Source organism: Pteropus medius, unplaced genomic scaffold (genome assembly GCF_902729225.1).
Source record: "Pteropus medius unplaced genomic scaffold, Ma_sr-lr_union100, whole genome shotgun sequence".
Lineage (NCBI taxonomy): Eukaryota > Metazoa > Chordata > Mammalia > Chiroptera > Pteropodidae > Pteropus > Pteropus medius.
In genome coordinates, this window is record NW_024350927.1 from 8718358 (window position 1) to 8737348 (window position 18991).

Sequence of the window (18991 nt, forward strand, 5' to 3'; positions counted from 1 at the left end):
CACTTCCTTACTCTCCTGTCTTCCTCTCCACCGAGGTACAGTAGGGCTTCTCTAAAGGGGTGGCAGGCTGGTGGCCTAGAGACCTGCAGATGACGGGCAGTGCCACATAGGCCCTCAAGGTGACTCTTGGGCCATTGCCGCCCGTCCCCTGCATCCCTGAGAGCCTGGCTTGGCCAGCTGTCAGACCTTAGAGGGGCTGGAGCATGCTGCAGCCAGAGGGCAGAATTCTGACCGCCAGGTCCCCACCCCTGCAGACCGGCGTCCTGAGGCAGCGGGAGAGGAATTCAGCCCTTTTCTGCTGTCCGGCTCCAGCCAGGTGGCCCCAGGACAAGGCGATGGGGAGAGAGGAAGCAGAGACCTAGGCAGAGGGACCTGTGCAGCAACTTTTTTTTTTTTCCGGCTAGGGAAGGGGACAGGCAGCAAGTCGGGGATTCCGATTTACATAAATAACCGGACTCAGGCCAGAACCTGAGCATATGTAGATGAAGCGCCTTGTCAGGCCCAGCGCAGGAAGGAGAAATGATTTCAACCTGTACTGCAGTGGTTACCATAGCAACCAATTATTCAGTGCTAAATTATAACTGTTTATAACAGTCGTGAATGGGAAGGCTCATATTTCATTCTTTCTTTTTCCCTCTCAGTCTTGAAGGACCCCAAATCGAGGATGACCAACTCTCTGAGCCTTTCCTTTTGAGTTTAAATGCCTCCTTTCTCGAGACAGAGCGCTAGGCATGGAGGGAAGGCAGTGGGAAGGGACGGGAGGCCTGAGAAACATCTGCAGAGCTGGGGAGGGGGAAGGGCAGGCGGGGACTGCCCGTGCGGGGTCCTCGGGGTCTGCCCTGCTGGCGTGTCTGCCATCTGGGTCTGGGGCTCAGGGCAGAGACCTCTCCTGCCTGTCCCCAGCTGCCTGCACAATGAGCCTGGGTGTCGTGGTTAAGGCAGCTTTGCAGAAGGATTTTGTTGTAGACCCCAAGCCCACTGAGATTCCTTTGCCACCAGGCACGTTCCCCATAGTCACACTCGAGTCTGCCACAGTCCCAAGATGGCATCAGGGTCAAAGCCCTGACCGGTGTCCTGACATCCAGGGCCCATGGTGTATCTCTGGGGCCGAGGCTTTCCTAGGGCATTACTGCTCCGTGCCTGCGTCTTCTCCCCTGAGGCCGGCTCGGCCCGCACCCCGCTCTGTACGTTTCAAGATACTTAGCTGCTCCTGGTTCTCGGTCAGGTTCTCGGTCATTGTTCCCTTCCTTGCCACTGGCCGAGGGTGCATCCCCTCCCCCGCCACGTCACGCTGATGGGTCACTCCTCTTCGAGCTGTCTTCAGAACAGCTGTCTGCCCTTCCCCTTGCCCTTTCTCTGCCAGGAAAGATTTTTGGGGAAAAAAAGGAGGCCTGGGTGTTGAAGTGTCCGAACGGCTGGATGCAGAGGTGCTGTGGATACCGATGTCGCATCAGCGGGAAACCAGTCTCCACAGACCTGTCCTGCACCCCCACATTCCACCCACCCCCTGGTGTGGCAGGAGGGCTTAGATGAGATTGGGGTACAGCTGGGGGTGGGCCCAGGTGGTGTGAGCTTCATTTGGTGGGGGGAGAAGGTAGGGTGCGGAGAGGCTCAGGGAACAGGTGGGGAGCCAGGGGAGCTGGGGAGTTAGCCTTCTCTGGGACTGGGCTCTCCCCAGTGCTGGCGAGGGAGCAGTCAGTCTCCCCTTTCCCTGTAATGAGGGGCCCTGCCAAAGCTCTAGCTCGTTCCTCGAGGACAGTCTTTGCCCTACTGCCGTCCCATGCCACCCTGGAGTGGACGCTGCACCAGGCGTCCTGCCAGTGCCTGGCTTGGGGCCTCCTGCCAGGCCTGCTCCCCCTGCCCTGTGCACACACAGAAATCTGCTGGAGCCGCCGTCTCCTCCTCCCTGTCCTTCCCTCCCTCCAGCTCCCTCTGCGCCCTGCGCTGGAGCTGGTCACTCCACGCCTCTCCTCGGAGCTGGTCACTCCACACCTCTCCTGCACTTGGGAAGTGGCAGCGTTGTCTCCTATCAGACGCTCGGGCCCACTCCCCCTCAGGGGTGGCCTCAGCAGCCCCCTCTGTCAGCATCAGATTGCTGTGTGCACCGGAGCTGTCGCCCGGTCTGTGCAGTCGGCTCTAGTTCAGTCCCGCTTTGTAGAAACGGGGGCATAAGGCTGGTTGTGCCCTTCAGTTTGTCATCCAGGCTCCATCTTGGGCTTCCAAACAGGGTTGGGGTCAGCGCTGTGGGCACATGGGATGCTCCCGCTTCAGAGTGCTTAAGGCATTCTCTTATGATTTCCTGTTACTCTTACCGCCCTTGGCGGTGTCCCCACTTAACAGATGAGGAAGCTGAGTGGCTGCTGCAGTGGCTTGCCTAGTTCCCAGGCTAGCGAGGGTCTGCTCCAAGGCGCTGTCCTGCAGCCTCCCCACGGAAACCCAGGACCCGCCATGGGCCCTCCTGGTCTGGTTTATGGGCAGCTGAGAGCAAGCCCTGCACCCCAGCCTCTGTTGGTCCTGCAGCCTCTGTTGGTCCGGCAGCCTCTGTCCGTGGTGCTGAATTTTGTGGCCCTTCCTTCCATCCTCACCTCTCAGGTCCCTCGAAAGGTGGCCTCTTCAGGCTGGCCTAATTCTGTACCCTCAGGGGAAATGGCACCCTCTCTGACCCCTGCTTCTCCAAAGGACTGAGGCAGAGCTGGGATCGGTGGCCACCAGCCCTAGGAGCAGAAATGCCTGCCTGCAAGTCTGTCCTGCTCTGGGCAGGCTCTGGCAGCAGCCAGCATCTGCACTGCCCCTGGGGCCCAGCATGGCCGTCAGTATTCCGGGAAACACCGGGGCTCCAGAAAGGCTTGGAGGCCCTGCTGCGGGCCCACTGCCAGCCAGCACACGGCCTCTGCTGCTGAACGGCTGTGAAAGGCTTGCGTGCAGGGCACGGGCAGCTGGGAGCTGGGAGCTGGCAGCAGGGAGCGAGCGAGCGAGCTGAGCATCCAGGAGAGTCGGGAAGTTCTGGGAGCCTGTGGGTGGGTCCTTTTCCAGCCGTATCCCAGGGAGAGCCCCTCCTGGGACAAGACTTTCCGTACCTTACAGTGTGGCCGCAAAGGCCACAGACCAGGCTGAGGACCTCCCAAGAGTCTCCAGATGACCCCATTGTCTTCCATGCCCTCCTCCTCCTCCCTTCTCCCCCTGCTCCCTCCCCTTGTCCCCTCCCTTCTTTCCTCCCTCCCTCCTTCCCTCTTCCAAGCACTTCCCCCTCCCTCCTTCCCCCCCTTTCTCCTCCCTTCCTTCGCCCCTTCCTTCCCTCCCTTTCCTCCTCCCTCTCTCCCCACTTCCTCTCATGCCTCTCTCCCCCATTGCTGTTTCTGAGCTCATTTTTCATCTTTCCAGCTCTCTTTCCATCTCTTCCATGCCCCTTTTTGCTCACCTTGAAAACAGTAAACAGCCAGCAGAGAAATGACAAGCCTGTGCTGGTAACTGGAGCATCAGCGCCCCCCCCCCACACACCCAGCCAGGAGGGGCTTGGGAGGGCTTTGCCAGCCCGCTTGTCTCTAGAAAGGCTGAGAGTAAACAGCTTTTTCTGAGGGGCAGTGCCTTCTGGCAGGGATGCTCTGGCTATAAACGCCCTTATCTCCATATAAATGGACCATTTTGTGCCTGTATAGGAGGGGAAACTAAATCAAGGAAGCCAAGCTTAGAGCTGCCTAAATTGCCTTGTCTTATATTGAGACACAGCAGCCAGGGTGCAGGCGAGGGGAGGGTGGGCTCCGGAGAGCCCACAGGCAGTTAATGCTGGGCTGTGCATTCTACGTTAATTACAGGTCGCACATGACACCCGCAGTTCCAACGTAGGGCGCACTCATAGCAGAGGGGTGAGGTGCTGGGAGCCTGGTGGGAGCCAGTGGTTCCGCGGCTTTTTCTTGCGCACTTTGCTTTTGGTTCTGGGTATCAAGTCTCCTGCTTCAAGCTCCTGGGTCCAAGTGCCATCATGCAACACTCGTCAAAATCCCAAAGTCCATAGAAACCTGATTCTGATTGGAGCAGAACCTGAGCCTCGCCCCAGGGTGGTTCAAACAGGCTGCTCTGAGCTGGCCTGGTAGGGAAGCCTGCCTTCACAAGAGGCCTCACCTGCACACGCCTCGGCCACTGCGGCCCAGTCATCGGGGAGGGACTTTGACCAGGCTGGCTTGGGGCAGCCCCTCTGGCTGGGCTTGGGTGCTAAGCCGTGAGCCCCAGGACGCTGAGTGATCCAGAAGGCATGGCCGACTGTGCTTGGAGGTGGCCCGCGACTCCAGGTTTTCTTTGGGTCCCCGCTGCCCTCACTGTCCCCCTTTCTCTTCCAGGGGAGCCATGATGAGCTGTCAGAAAATGAAGAGGATCTGGAGGAGAAGTCGGAGAGCGAGGGCAGCGACTACTCCCCTAACAAAAAGAAGAAGAAGAAACTCAAGGACAAGAAGGAGAAAAGAGCCAAGCGGAAAAAGAAGGGTGACAATGACGAGGATGACAATGACGACGCATGCCTAAAGGTGACCACTGGGCCCGGCCGGAGGGGCCGGGGCTCCGGCGGGGCACGCCTGCCTGCACGGCCAGGCCCGCTGTCGCTGCTCTGCCTTCCTGCCTGGGAGCCCCCGAGCGAAAGGGCCAGGCTGTCCTTCCCACCGGTGGCAGCCTGGGGCCGATGGGTCTGTGGGTGTGAGTGTGTGTGCGTGTGTGCACACGTGGAGGCCAGACACACGTTTGTGAGAAATCCTGTAGCCACGAATCTCGAGGACACGTTTGAAACAGTGACAGACAACGTTTAGGAGTTCAGGGCGGAAGTCGTGCAGCCTCTTTGGTGGAGTGTCTGTGGTCTCGCCACCCCACAGAGTGCGAAGCTCATTTTGAAAAGATTGGTGGTCTGAGCTTCAGTTTCCTGTCAGGAGCCTCTTGCTTGGAGCAATTTGGGAAAATACACCAGTAAATGGAGCCTTTGCCAGTGAGAAGCCACTGGACAGCTCCTCATAGAGCAGAAGGGGGACCTTGTCACTGAGCCCAGGTTCTGAACTTCTGCCCACGTGAGCACAGTCAAGAAAGCGCTAGGAAGGGTCAGGAGCTCCATGGGGCAAAGCGTCTTCTCCACGAATATGGGGAGTGATGTGAATGAGCCTCCCAGCTGTGCTGTGGGGGTTCCTCGGGTAGGGGCTGCAGGTCAGGCCTGCAGACGGCCCCGGGCCCAGCTCTGGGGCAGGGGACCGTGGATGGCGCGTCATCCGGGACCACCCTTGGTTTGCCACCAGGGCACCCAGGCTCAGTTCGGGCCAGCCTGGGTTTAAAGATAAGTGCTCCGTGAAGATTGTGCAGAGGCTGGGGCAGAAATGGTGACTGGCAGCGACAGCCGTTAGGAAGCCCCGGTGGTGGTGTCCCCGCACCCAGAACGATGTCACTAGTCGCCAGTTGTGTTGTGAGCCATCTGTGACTGATAACAGCTGAGGGGCTTCCGGGAATGGCTGTGTGTCATGGAGGCAGGTCAGCCGTGGGAGGGGATCCCACATGGGAGCAACTCTGAAATGTCACAGTATGTGAGGCCCTGGAGCTCTGGGCAGGAAGGACAGTGGCGGAAGCGGCAGCTTGGGCCTCCTTGGCCATCCCTGCCCATCCAGCAGGAGGGAAAGCAGACCTGTGTCTCAGTTGTCTACATGGAGACCTGGCGGGCCTCTTAGCTGGACGGGCTTAAGTCATATGCCCACCTGGACCTGGGACTGGCCTGGAGTGGCGTGTGCTGATTGGCTGAGTGGATCAGTGGGTGGGGCTGGAGCACTCCCTTCTGTGAGGGGGGTGCTGTTATCCCCCTTTTATAGATGGGGAGACTGAGACATAGAAAGCTGGACTAGCTTGTCCCCTACCTGTCACTGCCTGTATGTGGCCAGGATTAGAACCAGCATCTGTCTGACTCCAGAGTCCATGCTCACCGTCAGCACCCCCACCCCGCCCCACCCCACCCCAGCCAGCTCTGCGATCTGATACTCAGGCAGACTGTCTCACAAGCTCACTGTGTGCCCCCTGGGAAGTCACACACCTCCCTGAGCCTCAGTGTCCCTCTGGAAAGTGAAGCAGTAGCTGAGGGACCCTCTTGGGGTTCGTCCTGTGCCGCTACTCTGGCCAGGGCACACTTTGCTGGCCCTGAAACCTGGCAGTGGCCTGTCCTTTTGTGTGGGATCCATGCGTGACTGTACCAGGGGACGTCCTGGGGGCCTCCTTTCTCCCCAACATATCTTAGGCAGCCCTTCAGCCTGCTGTGTCTCCAGGGACATCTGCCCCCTAAAACCCGTCTTCAGGCCGCTGTTCTGCCCCAGGGCCCAGGTTCCCAGAACACGTTCTTTGTGGAGAGTGGGACCTGTTGCTCTTCCTTTCCCAGGCATGCGCCTGGCCTGCCCTGACCCGCCGCATGAGCCCCCGGGCACTCTGCCCCGCACCCCCTCGTACACTGGCATCTGAGCCGACCCCGGGCTTGGAGGCTGGGTGTGTTACGGTGTTTTGGCGGTGGTGGGAACCGCTCTTGTTAAGATGCTCCCCCTCCCCCTTGTTCTGAGGCTTCCTAGGTGTGGGCCCTGGGGATGGAGGTGCAGGTTAGAAGGACCCCACCTCCAATTCCACCTCTGGCCCGTGTGTCCTCAGGAGCCCAAGTCCTCGGGGCAGCTCATGGCCGAGTGGGGCCTGGACGACGTGGACTATCTGTTCTCGGAGGCCGACTACCACACGCTGACCAACTACAAGGCCTTCAGCCAGTTCCTCAGGTGGGCCAGGGGCTGGCACCGTGGCTGTGCCTCTGCGGGTGGCCAGAGGGACCGAGCTCGGCTCGTGGCTGTCGGGCTGGCACTGACCATGCTGGGCAGAGCTGGCCGGAGGGCAGGGACCCCTTTCAATTTGGCACGCGGTCCTGCCTCCCTCGCTTGCCCTGCGCCTGGGAGTGGTGGCCCCAGCCAACCCCACGCCCCGCTCAGCTCCGGAAGACACCAGCGTCTGCTACAGGCCCCTCCCTCTGGCCCGGCAGGTCTTGCAGAGTCTGGAAACCCAACTAATTAGAGGCCCGCCAGTGACACAGGCAGAGATGCAGGGGTGCTGCGGGGGTGGGGGCTGCTGTCTCAAGCTTTGTTCTCACTTTCTGCTGAGTTTTCCCAACCTGAAGCATGGGGCTGCTGCACCTCTCCCAGGTGTCGGACAAGGGGTGCACCCTTTGGAGATCAAAAATGGTTTTGCTTTTTTATTTAATTTTTATTTTTTATGCCTACGGCACCTGGTCTTTTTAGGTGGTCTCCCATCCAAGTACTAACCAGGCCTGACCCTGCTTAGCTTCCACAAAGGGGGTTTTACTCCCCTCTGCGGCACCGCCCTCACCCTCCTGCCTTTCCCCCTACACAGGCCACTCATTGCCAAGAAGAACCCGAAGATCCCCATGTCCAAAATGATGACCGTCCTGGGTGCCAAGTGGCGGGAGTTCAGCGCCAACAACCCCTTCAAGGGCAGCTCGGCGGCTGCAGCGGCAGCGGCAGTGGCTGCAGCCGTGGAGACGGTCACCATCGCCCCCCCGCTGGCCATTAGTCCCCAGCAGGTGCCCCAGCCTGTGCCCATCCGCAAGGCCAAGACCAAGGAGGGCAAGGGTAAGGCCGTGGGTGTGCGGGCACCTAGCCCTGCTGGCAGAGGCCCTTCCAGACCCTGTGGCAGCCTCTATGGAGGAGCCCGTGCCTTAGTTGACCTTGCCCACCCTGCCTTTCTTGGCTGTCCTGCAGCGATGTTGTAGCTTCTGTCCTGCTCCGCTTTGGGGGCTGGGGGGAGAAGCGGAGGAGATGCTGCCCAGAGCTTTAGGGGTTTTGCCCTGGTCCCCTCTGACTCGGAGAAGGGAGAGAGAGGGGAGACCTTGGCTGCTGGGATTCGGGCTCTCTGGAGTTTGAGGCTGTGCCATTCCCAGGGAGAAGGGGTCCAAGGTTAGCCTGTGACCCCTCTTGCCTGAGCACCGGGCCACTGGGGTAACGGATGTGCCTGGGAATGGCTCTGGGAGGCTTGGAAGGAGGTACAGCTATGAAGTTGAACTCAGTGGTAGGTGTCTGGTGGTGATGACAGGGACAGCAGAGGCTCTCTGTGACTTGAGGTCCCAGGGGAGGGATGTCTCCTGGGTGGAGGATTTGTGGCCCCATTGCAGGTGGGGACATTGATCTCCCCAAGGCTCTCAATGGTAGGGTCACCGGCAGCTCAGCCTTTCTCGGTACCCTGATTGGATTCCGATGGGGGGCCGAGGGGCCTCTGGGACGCCTTGTTTTGACCCCAAGAGACTTTGTTTTCTGGGATGATGCACCCCTTTGCCAGGTCCCCGCAGGGCCCGGGGTGGATGGGGGGAGGCAGAGAGACATGGGGTTGACCCGCTCAGCCTGCTTCCCTGGCGGGCCTCTGTCCAGGGTCCTGCCCTGCCTGCCTGGCTTTCTCGTTTCCTCTCTAGCTGCTGAGCTATTGATTCTGTGGGCTGCCTATTCAGAGCCTGAAAAATTGAAATAGATTTTCCGTGGTGGTGCCAAGGTTACAGCTGGGCCCCCAGCCCCTTCCTGCAAGTGATGTGGCTGGGGGAGGGCCCTGGGCATGGCCGCCTGCCTCCAGCCCCCATCTTCCCTGCTCAGCCCAGTGAGGAGGCTGCTGGGGGGTCATTACTCTTCAGGCGCTAATTGTCAGTGGCCTCCACCCTCCTGGCACTTGGGAGCCAGTGTTTCCCAGGGTGATTGGGGGGATGGTTTCGAGTGATGCCCACGTGGACTGGGCCTGGGGATAACCCGGACGGAGGCTGGTGGGAGAGGCAGCATGGCGGCCGGGGCAGAGCCTGGGTTTGGGTTATTCTGTCCCCCATCCACACGGTGTGACTGTCAGTAGGACCTCACCTCCCAGAGCCTCCATCGTCCCAGCTGAGGGGCGGTGGCGGGAGCAACCCTGTGCTGGTCGGCTTAGCGTGGGGGCTGAGCTGCTTGCGGCTGTAAGCATTGTTTATTCCACGGTGACTTTTCAGGGCCTGGGGTCAGGAAGAAGATCAGAGGCTCCAAGGACGCCAAGAAGAAGGGCAAGGGCAGAAAGGTGGCCGGACTCAAGTTCCGCCTCGGAGGGGTCAGCGGCAAGAGGAAGAAGGGCTCCTCGGTGAGCGCGGGCGCGTGTGAGTGCGTGTGTGTGTGTGTGTGTGTGCGGCGTGTGTGAGCATAGCCATGCGTGAGTGGGTGCGTGTGTGATTGTGCATATCTGTGAGCATGGGCATGTGTGAATGTGAGCACGTGTGTGTGAGCATGGGCGTGTATGTGTGAGCACGTGTGTGTGCGTGTGTGTCGCGCGTAGATGCCATGCGAAGGCAGAGGTGGCCATGGAAAGAAAGCAGGGCTGTCAGTTCGTTCTGAAGTCACCTGGGGGCAGGTCCTCCCTCTCTCCCATTCTCTCTTCCCATCCTCCATGCAGGCCTGCTGGGCCTCAGTTTCCCAACCTGACCGATGAGGGGTTCAGACAGGGTCCCTCCCAAGGGCCCCTGCAGCTTGGACTCTGGGTGTGGAGTCCACTCTGCTGAGCTGGGGGCTCAGTCTCGGCTCTGGCAGTCACCAGCTGCCACTCCATCAGTGCAGGAGGTGGGACGGTCAGCTGGCCCTTAGGAGTCCTGATGGGACCTGGATGCCCATGTCTGCTGGGAGGCTGGACCCCAGGAAGGTGACATGTAGGTAGATTAGGCTGGGTTGGAGCCCCAGTGCTTCCAGGGCCCGCTCTGGCACCAGGATCAGATTGACTCTAAGGGAGCTCACCCAGGAGCACTTTCTATCACCTCCCCGTAGGAGGTGCCTTGGGCCTTCCCTTCTCCATAGGTGGGACATTCACACACCCACCTGCACAGGGCACTTGATTCCCTCTCCCAGCCCCAGCCTTGTAGAGGAGCAGAAATGGAGGCCATTTCTTGTCCCTTGGTAGAGGCAGGTGACAGGTCTTGAGTTTAGCTGCTCTGGAGGGGAGAATGGAGCAGCCAGTGTGGACCAGCCTGGAGTTGGTGGACCAGCTCAGCTCAGCAAATATTTGTCGAGCACGCTAATGTGCTGGGCTTTGTGCTCAGCCACAATGGCCTTGCTCTGGAGATTCGGTCTGGAAGGGGTTTGGGCATGTACGCTGGGAGAGAGCCAGTGACAGGTAGAGGAGGCAGGCCAGACCTGGCACACAGGCTGTACAACAGGTTCGATTAAGGAGAGGTCTAGGAAGGCTCCTTGGGCGAGGTGTCCTTAAGGTTTCCCTTTGAGGGATGTGTAGGAGTTCGGCAGGGTGGAGGGCACGGTCTGGGGAGAGGTATCGAGGTGGAAAATGAGGCTGGAGGGTGGGGCTTGGGGACAGTGGTAGGACATCAGGCTCGACCGGTGCGTCTCTAGCCGGGTGGAGAGAGATGAACCACAGAGACACTGAGCCTCTGGAGCCTCCACTGTGGCCTGCCCCACGTCCCACACCCAGCGAGTGCCTCGGGAAGAGCGCCCCGCACGGCTTTGGGCTCACAGGGCCCTCTCCCGCCCTGCAGAGCGAGGAGGACGAGCGGGAGGAGTCGGACTTGGACAGCGCCAGCATCCACAGCTCCTCCATGCGCTCTGAGTGCTCTGCGGCCCTGGGGAAGAAGAGCAAGAGGAGGCGCAAGAAGAAGAGGCGTAGGACTTCCTGGGAGCAGGGCCCCCGGGCTGCCGCGGTGCACGCGGGGCTGCGCCGTCTCCCCGGGGAAGCGGGGGAGGCAGCCTCTGGCCTCGGCCTCTCCTGGCCTCGGCCGTAGTTCCCCTGTGCTCCTTCAACCATCCTGGTCCGTCAGGAGAGGGGGGTCCTGTTCCAGTGAATTCCACGGCTAAATTCCACACCTAAGATGCGAGCCACCCCAGGGCATTCGCACTAGCAGGAAGGGGGCACTGGAGAAGGAAGCGCCGCTTAACCTCCTCCACCATCCGCCCACTCGATCGTCCACTCCTCTACCCATCCGTCCCCTCGTCCCCATTCTACCAGCCTCCCTCTCTCCACTCCTCCTTCCCTCCCGCCCTTCCTTTTAGCCGTCCCCCTATTCATCGTCTATCCGTCTTCCTCTTATCCATCTTTTAGCCATCTCTCCACCCCTTTACAGCTCAACCGTTACGTTTGTTCACACCGTCTGTCCACCATCCATCCGTCTAACATCTGTTCAGCACCTACTGTGTGCCTGTGCGGCCTGGGGTGGGGAGCGGTTGGGAATTGGGAGTGGGGATGAGTCCTGCATGACCGCCTCTGCCCCCTCCCCAGTCGATGACGGTGACGGCTATGAGACGGACCACCAGGACTACTGTGAGGTGTGCCAGCAGGGCGGGGAGATCATCCTATGTGACACCTGCCCGCGGGCCTACCACCTCGTCTGCCTGGACCCAGAGCTGGAGAAGGCTCCCGAGGGCAAGTGGAGCTGTCCCCACTGTGTAAGCCCTCGGGGGAGCCTGGCCTGTGGGGCCTGTGCCTGGCCCCTGGGCCCTTGTGTGGGTTGTCTTGGGGCAGAAGGTCGGGAGGCGCCGAGTGGAAGGGAGGGAGTCCCACCCTGGTGGGGGGCGTCCAGCCCAGCTGCCCCTACCTGTGCTCCCCCCGCCAGGAGAAGGAGGGGGTCCAGTGGGAGCCCAAGGAGGACGAGGAGGAGGAGGACGAGGCGGGCTGCGAGGAGGAGGAGGATGACCACATGGAGTTCTGCCGCGTGTGCAAGGACGGGGGCGAGCTGCTCTGCTGTGACGCCTGCCCCTCCTCCTACCACCTGCACTGCCTCAACCCGCCGCTGCCCGAGATCCCAAACGGTGAATGGCTCTGCCCGCGCTGTACTGTGAGTGTTACGCCCGTCCCGCCCGCGCCGAATGCCCCGCCCACCGCAACCCCGCCACGCCCACCAGGCCCGCCCACACGGCCTGCCTTCTCCCCTCAAGGCCCTGCCCGGCAAGGCCACGCCCACTCAAATTCTCCACGCCAGCCGGGCCACGCCCCCACCAGCACCACCCCGCCCACCAAAAAGGCCCCGCCTCCGCTGGCCCAGACCACGCCCACGAAAGATCCCGCTCTGCCAGCCGCTAGCCTGAGCCCGAACCCTCTCCCGCCACAGGTCCCCACACGCCTCGAGTCCTGCCCACCGCCTCACCCCGACTCGCTCTGCTTCTCAGTCCCTGTAAGACTTAGGTGCAGTTTTGTTACCCATAAATCTAGACCTGAAAACGGAGCCGCTGTGAAAACAGACAGGTGGTGGTGATAATCATAGCCCCACCCACTGGTTATTGGGCAACCCTTTAACACTTACTGAGTTTCCAAGTACCAAGCCTTTTGTTATTCCCATTTTTAGATGAGAAACTGAGGCTCAGGGAGGTAAAGTAACTTACCTAAGGCCACACAATGGCACAGCTGTCCACTCAGACCCACTCTGGACCTGGCTTCTGTCCAGTGGCTGGGGGCAGTGAGAGGATAGGAGTCCCCTGGGGCTGGAGCCTGTTTCTGCAGGGAGAGGAGAGAACCCCTCACTGACACCCCCAGTCACCAAATGTCCCTGTGTTCTGAGTTGTACCCCCAGACTCACCCCAGTTCTGGATCTCCCACCTCTGGGGTCCTGGGCTGTGCTGTGGCCAGCCCTCGGTTACCTGTGTGCATCTGGGCTTATGGGGTGTGTGCGTGTGCGTGTGCATGCGCGCATGCATGCACACTTGTGCATGCAGACCCGCACTGCCCGTCTCCTGTGTGCATAGCACACGTGGGCTTCTGAGGACAAGGCGGTGTCGTGGAGTCACATGGTGCTTTCTGACTTGGGAAGCAGTATAGCTCCCTGCCTGCCACAGGAGCCTCAGGGTGGGGACCTTTGGCTAAGCCCTGAACTTGGGGACCCTCCTCTGTCCACAGTGTCCCCCACTGAAGGGCAAAGTCCAGCGGATCCTACACTGGAGGTGGACGGAGCCCCCTGCCCCCTTCATGGTGGGGCTGTCGGGGCCCGACATGGAGCCCAGCGTCCCCCCGCCCAAGCCCCTGGAGGGCATCCCGGAGAGAGAGTTCTTCGTGAAGTGGGCTGGGCTCTCCTACTGGCACTGCTCCTGGGTGAAGGAGCTGCAGGTGAGACACCTGGATGGGTGTGGCTGCACTAAGGCTCAGCCCCCCGAATGCGGGACATTGCCAGGAGTTGAGGAGGGGGAGACTGAAGGTGAGGATTGTCCGGCCTGGGACCCTGGCTGGGGGATGAGGAAGCTGGGTCGGGGGACAAGGGGGCCACAGCACGTCTCCCTCTTGTACCCTCTGGGAACAGCTGGAGCTGTACCACACAGTGATGTATCGGAACTACCAAAGAAAGAACGACATGGACGAGCCACCGCCCTTTGATTACGGCTCTGGTGACGAAGACAGTAAGAGCGAGAAGAGGAAGAGCAAGGACCCTCTCTACGCCAAGATGGAGGAGCGCTTCTATCGCTATGGCATCAAGCCCGAGTGGATGACGATCCACCGCATCCTGAACCACAGGTGAGTGCCCGATGGGGCGTGGCTCTGGGCCTCGCTGGAGCTGGGTGCCTGCAGGCTGGGATGCACCTGTCCGCTCTGTAGAATGGGCACGGGGCCATGTGTGGGTGCAGTGGGGGCAGGAGGAAGAGGCCATTTGACTGTTCGCCTGGAGGGGTTGTCATGCACATGGACACGCCTGTCATACTTGGAGAACAGTTCCAAAGTCATAAATAAAAAGGGGCAACTTAACGAACAGCCTGTGAAACTTGCCCCAAGTGGTTTGACATCCTTGTGCTCCTGGGTTCCTGCTGAACTTAGTGCTTGATACTTGTTGGAGGGTCCCAGAGACCAAGGTGAACCTGACACATGGAGGGCGCATATCTTCATTTGCTCCGCATTTATAAACGACGGCTAACAACACGGAGCGCTATCTATCCCAAGCGGTAGCGCTTTATTTCTTCCTTTCTTTTATGGATTTGAGAGCAGGCACAGCAAGCTGAAGTCACTTGTCCAGAGTCACACAGCCAGGAGGTGGCGGGGCAGTCTCTTCTGATGGTGGGACTCGCTTCCTTGGCTACTGTTCCCAGCCCCCGCACCCCTGTAACAACTCTTTGTTGAGAAATCTGGAAGTTCCCAGGTGGTAGTGATCAGAGGCTGCAGAAGACTGGAGGAAGAGGCTGAGGCAGGAGGCCTGTGGACCCTGCAAGGCTGGCTTTGGTTTAGTGGGTGATGGGAGTTCAGGTGCTTGAGAGTGGGCGGTGGCCGACAGGTGGGTGCAGGGCGGGGCCCTCAGTGCCTGTTGCACGGTTGCAGGCTCAGAGCTTTGAACTTGCCACCTGGTCTTGACACGTGGGTTCTACCTCGGAGGAACTTAGGTAGGATCTGGCAGACCACAGGCTTCTTGAGAGGCAGCAGCCGGGTAGCGCAGAGGTTAAGAACCTGAGCCATCTGCTCAGATTCCGGTTCTGGCTCCCGTTTTCTGGGCTCTGTGCCTCTGTGTTTGTCATATAAAATGGGATAATGAGGGAGCCCTGTGGCGCTGTTGTGGGGGTAAGGGAGTATGCCAGTGCCAGCTACTGTGGCCTTGGCCTTTCCGCAGAGGGGGCGGGAGCATGTGAACAGCCCTCGCTGAGAATGACCCTTCGAAGGGGGGTCAGTTCCCATGGGAACCGATGCCCCCGTTGGACTGACCCACAGTTTTTTACCTTTGTTAAACTGCACGTCGAAACGTAAGTGGCAGTCACCCTCTGTCTCCAAAGCAGGGCAGGTGCATTTCCCCCAAACTTTTTACCCAAATGAGATCTGAGTAACAATCAATTATTTATTGAGAAAAATCCATCAGTTTCCATGGTGACTGGGGATTTATCTTTCTCTTAATGGCCTCCAGGCTAGTCACCACCACTTAGGTTAGCCGCAGCGTCTGACCCGCTGGCGCTTCCTGGCTTGGGGTCCCGATCAACTCAGGTTGGGCGAGAGGCCCTGAGGCCCCTCCCAGGGGCTGGAATCAAGCTGAAGGCCATGGTGCTTCTCTGGAGTCCCCTTCTGTGTTGCTGGCTTGGTCATCAGGTCCCTGTGTCCCCAGGGATCTCTAAAAGAGGGCATGTCCTTGTCTTTCTTGTGGAGACAGGCCCTGGACTGCGACGTTTGACTTTGAAGTTAGAGAATGAAGGCTCCTGGTCAGGAGAGAGAACTGCCCAACTCAGAAATTCAGGATTTCTTTGTCCAGACACCATGAGGGAATGTGATTCGGGGTGCAGCCGAGGATGCAAAGGACGCTCTCTGGCTCTTTGCCCCTCTGCTAGCACGGCCTCTCTGCCACCCCCGCCCTCCTTCGCACTGGCTGTGTGGCCTGGGGCAAGCTGCCTCTCCTCTCTGGAGCACCTGCCCTCCTGCTGCCCTCCCGCCTGGGGCCAGGGTCCCAGGCAACGGTGGGAGCAGGAGACTTGCATCCTGCAAGGTGCATTTCCTGGACTCTTCACTACAGCTGCTGCCCAAGTGACCCTCCCTCCTCCGCCATCTGTCTACTGTGTTGCAGCTTCGACAAAAAGGGGGACGTGCACTACCTGATCAAGTGGAAAGACCTGCCCTACGACCAGTGCACCTGGGAGATTGACGACATTGACATCCCCTACTATGACAACCTGAAGCAAGCCTACTGGGGCCACAGGTGGGCCGCTGGCCTGGGCTCCGCCCCAGGGCTCTGGTCTTCTATGGCCCGAGCTTTGCTCACCCACGTCTCATGCTCTTTCCAGGGAGCTGATGCTGGGAGAAGATGCCCGGCTGCCCAAGAGGCTGATCAAGAAGAGCAAGAAGCTCAAGGACGATAAACAGGAGAAGCCGCCGGACACGCCTGTCGTGGATGTGAGCAGGGGAGGGGGCAGCGGGGTAAGGTCAGCAAGGCCCGCCACCCTAGGCTGGGTAGTGGAGCAGGTTGTGTTCTCCAGGGGACTCTACCTTGGGCTGTCATGGCCTGTACGCACAGAGCCATGCCCGGGGCCCTGCAGTTCAGACCACTAATGCCTGGGACCCCACGGGACAGGATGACAAGACCCAGCCCCTCCCTGCAGGGGAGACCTCACAGGGAGGTCCCTCAGCCTCATTCCCCAGCCCTCGGGGGCTCAAGGCCTTGGTTTCCTGTCTCAGTTGAAATGTGGATTACCCAGGCGCAAACCAGGGGGCAAGTAGTCTTTATCAGCTTGTGAATTTACATTACTTTAGATGAGCTAATTCCCAGTGTTTAAATCAAAAAGAGTCTCTAACTTCAGGGGTGCCACAGCTGATATCCAAATTATACGCCATTCTTATCTGTTCTCTGGGAGGGGACCCCCAGTTAGCCCCTGGGAGTTTTGCACTGTCAGGGAGTAGAAGATTGACTTATTTAACAAACTCCTTTGGGGTGTCCGCCAGCACCTGGCCCTGGGCTGGCTCTGGGGACACAAGGGCCCTGGATTTGAGAAGTGCCCATCTCCCAGAGACCCGTGGCGGATACACACAGAACGTTTGTCCTGGGACTATGGGGTGCCAGGGAAGGCGAATGGGTCTAGTACGTCAAGGGGACTTCATAGGGGAGGTGGCCTTGAGCCATAGGATAAAAGAGGCACAGGGAGTGATGTTCTGGATCAAGCACACGAAGCACCGTAGGCGTGCGTCAATGGCGCTCTCATGTCCTGGGCGTGGAGCAGGACCAGTGTAGAGACCGCAACCTGGGCTTAAAGTCAGAGAGTCTAACGCTTGGGAAACTGTCCAGATAGGAGAAGTACAGGGCCACCACGGGTGGACACAGTGGGACACCTAAGCCAGGCTGGGAGTCAGGGAGGGCTTCCTGGAGGAAGAGGCAATCTAGCTGAGGCCTGAAGGATGAGTACAGTAGCAGGAATGAAAGGAGTGGCAAGAGCGTTCCAGGCAGAAGGAACCGTACATGCAAATGGAAGGGTGGGCTCTGGTGGCCCAGGATTCGGGTGTGTCTTAAATCCGCGTCCCCCACAGCCCACCGTCAAGTTTGACAAGCAGCCGTGGTACATCGACGCCACGGGCGGGACGCTGCACCCGTACCAGCTGGAGGGCCTCAACTGGCTGCGCTTCTCCTGGGCCCAGGGCACCGACACCATCCTGGCCGACGAGATGGGGCTGGGCAAGACGGTGCAGACCATCGTCTTCCTCTACTCCCTGTACAAGGAGGTGCGGGCCGGGTGGGTGGCAGGGAGGGCGGCCGGCGCTGGCCTTGGGCGGGCAGCCTCACTGTCCTCGTCTCCCTCTCCAGGGCCACTCCAAAGGGCCCTACCTGGTCAGCGCGCCCCTGTCCACCATCATTAACTGGGAGCGCGAGTTTGAGATGTGGGCGCCTGACTTCTACGTGGTCACCTACACGGGGGACAAGGAGAGCCGCTCCGTGATCCGGGAGAACGAGTTCTCCTTTGAGGACAATGCTGTCCGCAGTGGGAAGAAGGTGTTCCGCATGAAGGTGAGCGCCTCTTGCCCCCAGGGAGGACCCCGGCAGGGCCCCCGCACCCCGGTCCCTATGCTCTGGTGACTGCGCAGGTCAGCAGCTGGCGAAGGGGTTCTCTCAGGCAGTTACCAGCTCCATCTGTAGTGCCCTGGGGGCTGCTGTAACAACGCACCACAGACCCGGAGGTGAAGAAGGCAGAAACTCACTCTGTCCCAGCTCTGGAGGCCGGAAGTCTGCGATCGAGGTGGCAGCAGGGTCGTGCCCTCTGAGGGCTGGGGAGGGCCCTTCCTGCCTCTTCCAGCTGCTGGGGGCTGCAGGCATTTCTGGGCTTGCAGATGCTTCACTCTGCCTTGACCGTCACATGGCCATTTCCCCTTTGTGTCTGTGCCGTAAGGACACCAGTCGTTGGATTTAGGGCTCACCCTGGTCTGGTGTGACCTCCACTGATTACACCTGCAAGGACCCTAGCCCCAAGAAAGGCCCCATTCTGAGGTTCTGCGTACACATGAATTTTGGGGGGACACGATTCAACCCTGTACACCAGCTACGTCACCTCTGGCAAGTCACTCTGTGCCTCGGAGTCTTCTCAGCAGACTAGATTGGAGACCTGCCGCACCAAGCTGTGGAGGGGTGACCACAAGCCCTAGGAGGGCCCCCCACCTCGCGTGCCAGCTCGGGGGTGGGGTCTGAGACTGCATTTGTGACAAAGTCCCAGACACTTCTGGTCCCTGAACCACGCTTCGAGAAGCACCTGGGACAGCGCCTGGCCGTGGCAGGCCCTCGTAGGTGTGGCAGTGGCCGTGGCCGTGGCGGTGATCGCCCGGCTTCCCCAGGCCGCTTGCCTCGGTTTCTCCATTGGCTCAGAGCCATCATGGCCCCAGGAGATGCTCAGTGACTATTTGCTGATGAGGGGGTGACTTAGTGATCCCAGAGGCGACCGCAGGTGGACGGGCCCGTGGGCCAGTCGGTCACAGAGGGAACTTGCCCTGTGCTCTCGCCGGGGTCCTGCGATAGGCTGGCTGTTCCGCAGACTCACAGCTCTTTTATTTTTAAAAATTGTGGTACAATACAGATGAATGTAGAATGTACCATCTTAACTGTTCCTAGGTGTAGAGTTCGGGCCTTAAGTACATTTATGCTGTTGTGCAGCCATGACTGCCGCCCGTCCGTGTCCAGAACCCTTTTATCCTGAAAAACCCAAACTCTGCCCCTCCCCCGTCCCCGCCCCCGGGCAGCCCTCATGCTACTTCCGGTCTCTGTGGATTTGACTAGTCTGAGTGCCTCACGTGGGTGGAATCGACGGTATTTGTCCTTTGAGACCGGCTTATTTCACTGCGCATAACGATTAAGCCCCAAGTGTGGGGTCCCCTTCTCTGTTCAAATCCTGGCTCTTGTCATTTGTTGGCCTTGGGGACTTGGGGAAAGTTATCCAGCCCGAGACCCCCCGTGAGCTGTACATGGGGACGATGACGACGTAGCGGGCGTGGCTTGCGAGGGTGGGATGAGTGTAGACAAGGCCCGGGCCGCCCACGCGGCTCCTTCTGCACGTGGTGGCTCTCGCTGGTCTGTGTA

At 59.8% G+C, this 18991-nt stretch overlaps 1 protein-coding gene across 1 annotated transcript in view; it reads left to right on the top strand.

Moving 5' to 3' along the window:
* Positions 1-18991, top strand: part of CHD5 (chromodomain helicase DNA binding protein 5) — a 53676-nt gene that overhangs the window by 9573 nt on the left and 25112 nt on the right. Inside the window, exons 3-15 of the mRNA XM_039842362.1 lie at positions 4335-4517; positions 6646-6764; positions 7390-7628; positions 9017-9141; positions 10538-10661; positions 11275-11441; positions 11609-11830; positions 12886-13092; positions 13283-13494; positions 15509-15640; positions 15726-15834; positions 16960-17151; positions 17234-17434. Of these exons, the coding sequence (XP_039698296.1) occupies positions 4335-4517; positions 6646-6764; positions 7390-7628; positions 9017-9141; positions 10538-10661; positions 11275-11441; positions 11609-11830; positions 12886-13092; positions 13283-13494; positions 15509-15640; positions 15726-15834; positions 16960-17151; positions 17234-17434 (2232 nt within the window). The remainder of the gene's footprint in view (positions 1-4334; positions 4518-6645; positions 6765-7389; positions 7629-9016; positions 9142-10537; positions 10662-11274; positions 11442-11608; positions 11831-12885; positions 13093-13282; positions 13495-15508; positions 15641-15725; positions 15835-16959; positions 17152-17233; positions 17435-18991) is intronic.